Source organism: Panthera tigris, chromosome D2, assembly GCF_018350195.1.
Source record: "Panthera tigris isolate Pti1 chromosome D2, P.tigris_Pti1_mat1.1, whole genome shotgun sequence".
Taxonomy (NCBI): domain Eukaryota; kingdom Metazoa; phylum Chordata; class Mammalia; order Carnivora; family Felidae; genus Panthera; species Panthera tigris.
This window is the reverse complement of record NC_056670.1, coordinates 19,403,477-19,415,944: the sequence shown is the minus strand read 5'-3', so window position 1 is coordinate 19,415,944 and position 12,468 is coordinate 19,403,477. Positions and strand designations below refer to the sequence as shown.

Below are 12,468 nucleotides of genomic sequence, written 5' to 3'. Positions count from 1 at the left end.
TGAATGAAGGTACAACAGCTCCGCTGGCATTGTAACGCCAGCTGAGGAGTGGGTGTGAGAAAGACCTGGAACGCGCTCGCCCCACCCGGTATCCATCAGCTCTCCCGGGCGGCGCCGAGCTCCCGCCCCGCTGCGGGGGGTCCCGTCGGGCAGCCTCTGGGCATGCTCAGTAGCAGCGGCAGCCGCGGGTCGCGCAGTCGGAAGCTCGCGGCTGCGGCGGCTGTGCAGGCGGCGCTGACGCGCGCGGCAGCTGAGGGGACTGGAGGACGGCGGGAGGGGGCGGGAGCGCTGGAGGTGGGGCCGCCGTCGCCGTCAGGGCCCCTGGGAGCGCGGGGCGCCGCCGCCACCGCCACCTCTCCTCGTCTCGGTTCCGTCTCCAGGGCTGCGGCGGTAACTGTGGCCGCAGCTGCAGAGCAGCGGGAGTCAGGAGCTGCGCTCCGCCGAGAGTTGGGCAGGGGAGCGCCTGCGCCTCCGCGGCGTCATGGGCCCCCTTCCCGGGCCTCAACGGGCACTAGCCGCGGGAACCCCCGGGCCTCCTCGCGGCCAAGCCTGAGCGACCCCCGGGTTCTCCGGCTCCCCCTCCCTCCGCCCTATTTTTTTCCTGCTCTCGCTGCAGCTACCGCTTCGGCTCTGTGTTATGGCAACGGAGCCGCCATCCCCCCTCCGACTCGAGGCTCCTGGCCCCCCAGAAATGCGGACCCCACCCGTGAGCGAGCCCCCCCCCGAGGGCATCCCGAAGCCGGCAGGCGGCAGGCTCCGCTTCCTCAATGGTTGCGTGCCCCTCTCTCATCAGGTGGCCGGGCACATGTACGGAAAGGACAAAGTGGGTAAGTGTGGGTAGCGCGGGGCTCGCCTCTCCCCTTCCGCCTCCGCGAACCCCCGGCCGGCAGAGGCAGCTTGGCGCTCACCGGCAGGGCTGGACTCCCTGCGGTCTGGGCGATCAACTACCCCCCCCCCCCCCGCCGGCTTCTTCCGCTGTCACCCAGAGCTCTCCTCGCGACCCTTGCAGCAAGGACTCGAAAGGGGGGCGATTTCTAGGGTTGGGGGCGTCAGACTAGCGGCAGGAGGTGGCGGGGAGAGGAGTGCCTGGTCTCTTCAGGAGGGTGGATGTTGGTTGGAGACGGCGTTGTTAGTGGGGGGAAAAAAAAGGAACTTCATTTTCACTGGACGGGGAAGTAAATTCTCCCCTGCGCACAAGGTCTGTTTATTATAGGCGGGTAGCTATTGCACAAGAAAAGGAATGAAATGCAGATGATGCTAATCTGGTGCTTCTCTTCTTTGTGCAGCTGCATAGCTGGAGGGAAAGAAAAAATACAGGGCTTATTTCATTGATTCATTGAGGGCAAGAAAAAATATATGGCTTATTTCATTAATTGATTGACTGACTGACTGACTGACTGACTGACTGTTTGGGAACGCTTGTCTTGACTTACCCGGGATCTTTCTCCCTGCCCCGCAGAGAGGTTTTTCTGCTATCCCCTGGTTCTCAGGAGGCGTGGTTCCGGTAGTGCAGAAACTCGAATTCAGGGTAGGAAATAAACCCTGCTGTAGTACTAGAATGGTACACAGTTATAGACATTCAGTCATTCTTGATTATCTTTTTAAGACTATGTCATGGCCTGTGTAACGCATTTTGTGAGCCTACCACATTCGAAGTACAATACAGGACCTATCATAATTTATTCTCTTGGTGATGTAAAAGTTCAATTTAGGAACCATAATTCACCTAGCTTACTCACACTGGTACTCTGTGCCATGATTACTTGGGGAATCTGATATATGAGAATGTGAGTAGTGGGGGTCTTAGACTTGGAAACCACTAGATACTTTGGTTTATGCTAGTAAAATGATTCGGGTTTAGGCTGGTAAGATAATACTGACCTTTTTAGATGAGATAACTGAGACCAACCCTGGTTATGTGACAAGCCTGAAGGCGCACAAGCTACCGTGTGTTAGAATTGGGAAACCAAGGGTCCTGCCTCAGTACTGTATTTTTCCACTGTGTATTGTTCTTACAGATTAACAACTCAACAAGGGTATTTGAAAATGGATGAGTACTCTTTTGAATGTATGTATGTTATTTCTCAAAGAGCAACATTTCTTCCTGCTTTTATCTTTACCTAACCTTTCTTTTCTCTTCTTGAAAGTTAAGCATTAATGATCATATCCTGTAGATTGCAAGCCTTTCTCCCCACTGAATTGTGCGTTCCTTGAAGTTAGAGACCTCATAGTCTTGTATTAGAGATTAAATTGAGAAATGTTGAGGGGTGACTGGGTGGCTCAGTCCGTTTGAGCATCTGTTGGTTTCTGCTCAGGGCATGATCCCAGGGTGGTGGGATGAGGCCAGTGTTGGACTCTTTGCTGAGTGAGGAGCCTGCTTAAGATTTTCTCTCTCCCTCTCCCCTCCCCTCCCTTTTCCTCTCTCTCTAACATAAAATATAAAAAAATGAAAATAAAATAAGACTTTAAAAAGAATTGGGAAATGTTGAAAGGGTGAAAAATGACAGTTTTTTTTTTTTTTTTAGTACACACAGGTAAGGAAACAAATACAGTTCTCAAGATGCTTAGCCTAAATGGAAGGAAACAATGCATTCTTGTGTGTGTCTCTTCTGGTAATGAGAGTTTGAGAGTAATTATGGAATTAGTGTTAATAGGCTTATATTACATACTTATTGATTTATTTTAATGAATTGTAATGATAATATTCCTAATAATATTTTAGAAGCTGAAAAAAATAATTGTTTCCCTCAGGGTCCCTAGAGATCGGCTCATGTGCAACAGAGTATATGGATAAACAAAAAATCCCAACATAAACACAGTCTCAATGGTGATTGTCATTTGAGATTGTAACCATTGCTTATCAAAGTATGTAATAGTGAGCCTGTTGCCTGTTCACTAATTACAAATGTACTCTAAATGTGACTTTAAGCCACCTTTCAAAACAGTGGCTGAGAGAGTTAATTTGTCACCCAAATTACCTAATTAAAGTTAGTTGAGATTCTAAATAGTTGTTAATTTTATTTATTGTTGCATTCAATGTAAAATAAGCTTTTTTTTTTTTCAATTTTGTAAGGTTCTCTTGATGAGGGGTAGCTTCAAACATACTGTACTAACAACCTAATAAATATTTTGTTGTATTTAATTCTCAATTATGTACACAACCTAACATATATTGTTAGTGGAAGGACACCTGAGGATGATAATCTTCCCTGTTCATAAAATGGATAACAAGATAGTCAGTAATTCAAAGTTCAAGAGTGTCTCTCTACTATCATAAATCACTTATAGTTGTAAAGTACGTTGTGTAGATCATACTTCAGTTTGCCTGTCAACTGAAATTCTCAGAATAAACTTTCTTAAAGACATTGTGTGGATATTTGTTTTGCTTTTTAAAATTTTTGTTACTGTCATTAAGTAAAGGTTTATCAGTTTAGGATTGATAAACCTATCTCCAAAAAGGAGTTGTTGGCTTTGTTAAATTAAAAATTAAGAACATGGAACCAATTGCACAAAGGCACTTGAACACAAAAATAGATTTTGTTACAGTTGAGTAATAAGAATATGTTATAGTTTTGTTATCAGTTATATTTTATATTTTTCGATGAAATAAGATTTCATGAATCATATTTCATTGAAGAACATTTCAGTCATTTCTAACAATACAAAGTTGTGTGTGTGTGTGTGTGTGTGTGTGTGTGTGTGTGTGTTTTAATTGTTAAAGTAGTACATGATCTTTTCGGAAAAAAAATTCAAACAGCATAATTGTACCCTTTCCCCTCCTCTCCATCTTCCAGAGGTAGTCACTGGTAACTATTCCTCCTATATCCTTTGAGGTTTTTGTTTCTGGGCACATACATAAGAACATTAATACAACTCTGATTTTTTGTACGAAAACATGTATCAGCAACTTTTTGTTTTAATTCTGTATTATGTAGTATATCCATATTTTTGTACTTATAATACACTTCATTTTTTTAAAATACACCTCATTATATGCTTATATATAATATACTTCATTCTTTTAGAAAACTATTGTGTTCTACAGTATATCATAATTTAACTATTCCTCTAGTGGTGGATTTTTATATTTTCACTATATTTTTGCTATTATAAATATGTATTAAGCATTTTGTACATTATAGTATAGTGTATGTTATACATCGTGCAACATTTTCTATAGGGAGGTTTCACAAAAGTGTAAATGCGATCAATTTAAACTCCCAGAGCTCACCAAAGTTAGCATGAAATCTTCATTTTGTTTTGACATATAACATGTACCATTAATTTCTTTCAAAGGTCCTTAAACTTTCAAACAAATATTTGAAATCTGGTATTTGTTTCTTGATCCAACTAAGGATATAGAAATGAGGTAGTCTATAGGTAAAAGAATTTAAAGTGATGTTATTTATTTTGGTTTATGGTCTATTTTATTAGATATGCCCTGAAACTAATTGACTTAAAATACTTTCAGACTTAGAGAAAAGTTGCAAGAACAATACAGAGAACTTAACATTTTGTGGAATTTCTCTCTTTATGCCCATTATTTTGGGGGAACTATTTGAGAATAGGTTGCACATATCTTGCCCCTTTTACACAGCAGTACTTCAGTGTGTATTTTCTTTATTTTTGTTTTTTGTTTTTATTTCTTTTTTTAAATTTTATTTAAATCCAAGCTAGTTAACATATAGTGTGGTAATGGTTTCAGGAGTAGAATTTAGTTATTCATCACTTACATAGAACACCAGTGCTCATCCCAGTAAGTGTCCTCCTTAATGCCCATCACTCATTTAGCCCATCTCTCCACCTAACACCCATCCAGCAACCCTCAGTTTGTTCTCTGTATTTAAGTCTCTTGTGGCTCTCTCTGTTTTTATCTTGTTTTTATTTCCCTTCCCCTATGTTCATCTGTTTTGTTTCTTAAATGCCACATATGAGTGAAATCCTATATTTATCTTTCTCCGACTGATCTATTTAGCTTTGCATAATACACTGTAGTTCCATCCATGCTTTTGCAAATGGCAAGATTTCATTCTTTTTGATCACTGAGTAATATTCTATTGTATGTAGATACCACATCTTTATCCATTCATCAGTTGATGGACACTTGGGCTCTTTCCATAATGTGGCTATTGTTGATGGTGATGCTACAAACATTGGGGTGCATGTGCCCCTTTGAATCAGTATTTTTGTATCCTTTGGATAACAGTGTGTGTTTTCTAGGAGTATACTTCAGTGTGTATTTCTGTAACCATAGCATGTTTATCAAATATGGGAAATTTAACAGTGATACAGCGTTTTATCTAATTTGTTACCTGTAGTCCATAATCTAATTTTGGCAACTGTTCCAATGCCTTTTATCACATTTATCGTATTTTTCTCAGCCCAGGATTTAGTTCAAGATCATTTATTGCATTTAGTTGTCCTGTCTCTTAGACTCCTTTAATTTATAACAATTCCTCAGCCTTTGTCTTTTATGACATTGTCATTCTTTATGAGTACAGGCTAGTTATTTTATGAAATGTTCTTTAATTTGAATTTCTGATGGGTTGTCAGGATGAGATTCAGGTGATGCATTTCTGATTTGAGCATTATACAAGTGTGTTCTCCTTAAGGTATCACATCTGGGGGCTCATAGTGTGCATCTGCCCATTATTAGTAATATTAATTTTGATCATCCTGTCCAGTTGTGGTCTGGCTTCTCCAGTATGTAGTTAATATTTTTCCCTTTGCAACTAATAAGCTGTTTGTGAAGAGACACTTTGAGATCATGATATATCCAGATCTTCATCACATTCTAGCCCTAGATTTAGCATTTATGGATGATTCTTGCCTGAAGCAATCTTTACTCTGAGAGTTGAAAAATTGTGATTTTTTTTTTCTTCCCAATTCTATCACTCCTATTTTAACAGCAGTCTGAGAAATAGCCCTCCCTTTACTCCTATATATGTATGTCCTTTTTTTTCTAAGTTTGTTTACTATCTTGAGAGAGAGGGCTCATGTGGAAGGAATTGAGGGTGCAGGGAGAAAGAGGGAGAGAGAGAATCCCAACCAAGCAGCCTCTGTGCTCTGAGTGCAAAGCCCAGCATAGGTCTGGATTTCATGAACTGTGAAATCATGACCTGAGCTGAAATCAAGCGTTGGACACTTAACCGACTGAGCCACCCAGGTTCCCCTGTCATTTATACTGTCAGTTTGGACCCATGGATTCTTATTTTATAAAGTGTCATGACCCTTTATAGAACGTATTTATTTTCCTGTTCAAATTGTTCCATATTTGGTTAGTGGGAGCACTTCCTTTCTTTATGTCACAAGTTATTTTAGACTCATCTCCTACTTTCCCTTCCCAGTTCTAGAACTAGCAATTTCTCTCAGGGGCCCTGGTTCATTTTCAGTGAGAAATTGTATTTGGAAACCAAGATCTGGGTGCTATTGGAGTGTTACTGCTTCCTGGCCTTTTCAGTAAACGTAACTGAAAAGAATGTGTAAATATTTTAGAAATTCTAATTTCCTACTAATACTTCCGCTGTCATTCCAACTTCACAGAGTTCTTCCTTTTCCTTTCCTTTCCTTTCCTTTCCTTTCCTTTCCTTTCCTTTCCTTTCCTTTCCTTTCCTTTCCTTTCCCGATTCTAAATTTATATTTCCCATCTTCCTCAGTGAGAACTCTGGCTCCCAACATTGTTAATGTTTTTTGTGGGTTTTTTGGGTTTTCCTGTTGTTGTTGTTGTTCTTTTGCTTGATCCTATAATTTTCAGAATTTCTATACACACCCTACTGTAGAAAACAAACCTAGAATAAAGAATTCAAAATGAAGTTCCCTTTTACCAAGGGTGTGTGGTTGGAAACTCTGTAAAAGTTTTTTGGATTAGGGTTTTGTTGTTTTTGTTTTGTTTTGTTTTTTGGTTATTTTTACCCCTTCTTTAAGGTAATATTATTTATTTGAAATACAGTTGGATTTATTTGTTTCTGTTTAAATTCAGTTCCTTCCCTTCATTTTTTATTTAATTATGTATTTTTGAATGCTTGTAAAATGAACATGCTTTCAAAAGGTTTACAGAAAGCTCTATCAGAAGTGTCACTCCAGGGGAGCCTGAGTGGCTCAGTCAGTTAAGCGGCTGACTCTTGATTTTGGCTCAGGTCATGATTTCCCAGTTTGTGAGTTCAAACCCCACAATGGGGTCTGCACTCGCAGTGAGGACTGGTTCTGATCCTCTGTCTCCCTATCTCTGCCCCTCTTCCACTTGCTAGCATGTACACACACACACACTCTCTCTCTCTCAAAAATAAATATAAATGTTCAAAAAATTTTTTTAAAAACAGTGTCACTCCATTCTCTGTCACTCCACCCATTTCTTAGCATCCCTTGTAGGTATAATGTCATTGTTTTCTGATTTATCCTTTCTAAGTTACTTGTTGCAAAAATAAGCAGATATGTATAAATTTTCACATTTTTCTTTCTGACACAAAAAGTAGTATGCGATATATACTGTTTTGCACTTCACATTTTAAACTTAGTATGTCTTAGAAATCAGTAGTATCAGTTCATAGAGTGCTTCCTCATCCACTTTTACATCTCTGCTGTACTCCATTGTGCATGTACCCCAGTTTTTTCAATCAGGTTTCCTGGATTTGTTTTTGGACTTTTATTTATTTTCATTGATTTATTTGTTTATCCTAGCAGTAATATCTTATTGTTTTAATTCAGTGAGGTATTGAATCTTGATTACATCCCATTTTCTTTTTCAAGATTGTCTTGACAGTTTCTGGTCCTTTGCATTTCCATATAAAATTTAAATCAACTTGTCATTTTTCCCGAGAAAAGGTAAGGTTTTGTGTCTGCTTTGAGTCTGTAGGTTGCTTGGGTGAAAATTGGTTTCTTTATAATACTGAGTCTTCAATACGTGAATATGGTATATCTCTCCATTTATTTAGGCCTTCTTAAATTTCTCTTAATCATAGTTTTCAGTGTAGAGATCTTACACAGCATTCATTAGATTTTCTCTAAGTATTTGATGCTACTGTAAATTGTACTGCCTTTTAAAGAATTTTTATTTTATTTTGGAAAAATTTTAAACTTACTTAAAAGTTGCAAGAATGGTACAATCAACTAATGTATACCATTTATCTAGGTTTACCTATTAATATTTTGCCACATATGCTTTATCACTCTCTGTATTTGATAATGATTTTGCAGAACCATTTAGGATTAAATTGCAGACCATCAGGACCTCTTTTCTCTAAATAATTAAGTCTGTCCTAAAAATGAGAACTTTTCTTACCTAACCATGGTAAAATGATCAAACTGAGAATATTTAACTTTAGGTTTTTGGTATTTTTTCTATGATATTCTTTGTAGCAATTTTCCCCTATCTAAGACTACAGATTGCATTTAGTTATTAGGACTCTTTAGTTGCCTGTCATTTGGAGCAGGTTTTCAGTTTTTTCTTTATGTTTTTTTATAACTGAAATATATGAAGAGTATATGCATGGCTTTTTGTAATATTCTTTAAGTTTGCCTAATTCTTCATGATTAGATTCAGATTAAGGCATTTTGGTCAGAATACTGTATTAGTTATTTTGAGTTCTTGAAGCATATCATAAAGCACAGAATGTCAATTTCATTACTGGTGTTGTGACTTTGATCACCTGGTTAGGTGATATCTGCCGGATTTTCCACTGTAAAGTTTTCGTTTTTCCTATTGTAATTAAGTAATTTGAAAGGAATAAAGAGACTGAGACTGTTCAAATCCTGTTCCTCATCAGTTTTCACCCAACATCATAAGCATCCATTGACAGTATTTGACCAACTCACTACTATATGGTAGTTGCAAAATGGTAATTTTCTAACTCTGTCATTCCTCTTAAATTTGTTTAGTTGCATTCTTCTTTAGGGAATTGTAGGTTTCTCTTTTCTCTCTCTTGCTTTCTTTCATTATAAGGATAGACTAATGGATTTTGGAAACTTTGATAGATGGATCTTATCCATTATTGTTACTGCTTATTTTGATGCTCAGATTGTCCCAAATTTGTGCAGTGGAAGCTTCTTCAAGCTGGCTCCTGGGTCTTTTCAACATTTCCCATTTTTCTTTTAAAGCGTTTTCTCACTTTCTGGCATAAAAAATTGTTCTATGTTCATCATGTACTTTCTCTGTTCCAGGCCTGGAGTGAGCTAATTTTTTTTCAAGAACTTGATTCCTTTAGGGATATATGGTATTTAAAAACCAAACTGTGGGCACCAGGTGTAGTCATTGTTCCTTTGGTGTGGTTGCTGTTTGTCCTTTTGGCAGATTGGACTAAAAGGTACATAATTTCATATTTTTAAAATTTTGAGATCATACTTAAATACCTATAATTCAAACCTAATACCACAGGATTGTTCTTTACCTTCACCTGTTCTATATTTTTATATCCCTTCTTTCTCATTGAGAATTCTGTCTCACCCAAAATATCAATATATTTCCTCATTTTGAAATACTTAAACCAACTTTGCATTCCTGGAATAAGTCCACATGGTCATGATAAATTGTCCTATGTATATTGCTGGATTAATTAGATTTACTGATGTTTCATTAAAGATTTCTGTGACTGTTCATTTGAGATAATTGTCTACAATTTTCTTTTAAGTCCTCATTGGGATTTTTAAAAAGAATATGCTGGTTTCATAAAATTAATGGGGAACTGTTCCTTTTCTGTTTTCTGAAAAGAAATTGATAAGATTGGTATTCTTTTTTTCTGTAAATGTTTGATAGAACTTAATGTTCACCTCATTTTGGCCTACAGTTGTCTCAGGATATTTAAAATTATGAACTCAGGAAACTGTGAGATCATGACCTGAGGCAAAACCAAGAGTTGGAAGCTTAACTGACTGAGCCACCCAGGTGCCTCTCAGAGTCTTAAATTTTTCTGTTGTCCATTCTTATTTCATTGTTTGTTTTTGTTTTGTTTTTTTGGCTCTATTTATTTGGGGTTAATATACTACCTTTTTTTCTAGCATCATAAGTTGGAATCTTTTTTTTTTTTCTTTTCTAATATAAGCACTTAAAACTACACATTTTTCTTCTAAGTACTATTTTAGGTACATTTCACAAATTTTGATATGTTAGTTTTAATTATCATTTCATTAAAAGTGTGTTTTAATTTCCCTTGTGAATTTTGATCCCTGGATTAATTACAAGTGTATTTACTCCCCATCTATTTGCTTGTCTTTTTGTTTTTTTTTTCTTAAATTCTGCATATGAGTGAAATAATATGGTATTTGTCTTTCTCTGACTGACTTATTTTGCTTAGCATTACACTCTTCTGCTTGATCTGTGTTGTTGCAAATGGCAACATTTCATTCTTTTTTATTGCTGAGTAATATTCCTGTGTGTGTGTGTGTGTGTGTGTGTGTGTGTGTGTGTGTGTGTGTGTGTGTTTGTATATACCACATTTTTTTTTTATCCATTCATCTGTCAGTGAACATTTGGGTTGCTTCCATTATTTGGCTGTTATAAATAACACTGCAATAAATGTAGCGGTGTATATATCTTTCCAAATTAGTGTTGCTGTAGTTTGGGGGTATTTATGCCCATTAGTGGAACTGGATCATATGGTAATTCTATATTTTTTTTAATGTTTATTTGTTTTTGAGAGAGTGCGTGAGTGGGGTAGGGGCAGAGAGAGAACAGAGGATCCAACATGGGCTCTGCCCTGACAGCAGAGAGCACCATGTGGGGCTCAAATTCACAAATTGTGAGATCATACCCTGAGCCAAAGTTGGATTTTTAACCAACTGAGCCACCCAGGCGCCCCTGGTAATTTTTTTTTTTTAACTTTTTGAGGAAACTACATCCTGTTTTCCACAGTGGCTACACCAGTTTACATTCCCACCAACAGTGCAGAAGTGTCCCTTTTTTCCATATCCTCACCAACACTTGCTTCTTGTATTTTTGATATTAGCCATTCTGACAGGTGCAAAGTGATACCTCATTGTGGTTTTGATTTGCATTTCCCTAATGATTAGTGATGTTGGACATCTTTTCATGTGTCTGCTGTCCATCTAGATGTCTTTGGAGAAATGTCTGTTCATAATTTCTGCCCAATTTTTAATTGGATTATTTGTTTTTTGGATGTTGGTTGTGTGTGTTCATTATGTATTTTAGATACTAATCCTTTACTGGCTATATCATTTGCAAATATCTTCTCCCATTCATTAGCTTGTCTTTTAGTTTTGTTGGTTGTTTCCTTCACTGTGCACAAGCTTTTTATTTTGATGTAGTCCCAATAGTTTATTTCTGCCTTTGTTTCCTTTGCCTTTCCTTTGTTTCCTTTGTTTCCATATCTAGAGAGAAGTTGCTACAGCCAATATCAGCGAAATTACTGCCTGTGCTAGGATTTTTATGGTTTCAGGTCCCACATTTAGCTCTTTAGTCCATTTTTAGTTTATTTTTGTGTATGGTGTAAGAAAGTGGTCCAGTTTCATTCTATTGCATGTTGCTGTCCAGTTTTCCCAGCACCATTTGTTAAAGAGACTTCTTCTCCATTGTATATTCTTTCCTTCTTTGACCATATAATCATGGGCCTATTTCTGGGTTTTCTGTTTTGTTCTATTGATCTATGTGTCTGTTTTTGTGCAAGTACCATCCTGTTTTGATTATGACAGCTTTATAATATATCTTGAAACTTGGGATTGTGATACCTCCTGGTTTCTTCTTTTTCAAGATTGCTTTGGCTATTCAGCTTTGGCTATTGTGGCTTCATACAAATTTTGGAATTCTTTATTTTAGTTCTGTAAAAAATGTTATTTTGATAGAAATTGCATTAAATCTGTAGATTGCTTTGGGTAGTATGGACATTTTTACCAGTTAATCTGTTATTGACCCAGGCTTCCAAGATGCTTTCTTTTGTATCTTGACAGTTTTCAGCTGGAGTGATTTGGCTGTTTTGGTTTACTTTTGGATTCTGCAATGTCTGGAGCTACCATTTTCCCCTCCACAGCTACTTTCTTTAAAAAACTTGGAGGGTATGTGTTGCAGAGTGAGTAGTGTTGAATTGTTGAACCAAGTAGTCTGTTTTTGTGTTAGAGGACTATTGTCTCTAAACCACTTTGCTACACCACACTGTTGTCTACAGTCTAGCTGATTTCTGTTTGCCTGATAAAATGTATTTGCCTAATGGTAGGTTCACCTGTATCTAGAGTAGGTCCCTGGCCCAAGGTAGGGAAGCAGCATGGTTCACTCCCCATATATGAATGCTCCATTCTCTGACCCTGTGGAATTTAGTTCATCAGGGCTTCTTTGCCTCTACCACTCCTCATTAGCCCATAGAAAATATCTTATTGCCAAGGGAATGCAGGCCTTTTTTGTTCAACATCCCAAACTTCAGGAACAGAATTTCTCTTCAGTAATTTATAGTTATATTAGATTACTCCTTAAATTCCCAAAATCTTTCAACTACTTACCAACCAGTCTTAACATATGGCTGAATATTT

The 12,468-nt window shown here is 37.8% G+C and overlaps 1 protein-coding gene across 3 annotated transcripts in view; it reads left to right on the top strand.

Annotated features, from left to right (window-relative positions):
- The first annotated feature begins 274 nt into the window (after positions 1-274).
- Positions 275-12,468, top strand: part of IPMK (inositol polyphosphate multikinase) — a 61,649-nt gene continuing 49,455 nt past the window's right edge. The window contains exon 1 of one of the 3 annotated variants that reach the window (XM_042960097.1): positions 275-827. In XM_042960097.1, the coding sequence (XP_042816031.1) occupies positions 638-827 (190 nt within the window). In that variant the 5' untranslated portion in view covers positions 275-637. Of the gene's footprint in view, positions 828-11,795; positions 12,015-12,468 lie in introns of those variants that run through there. The other 2 variants (XM_042960098.1, XM_042960099.1) reach the window with 2 other exon arrangements.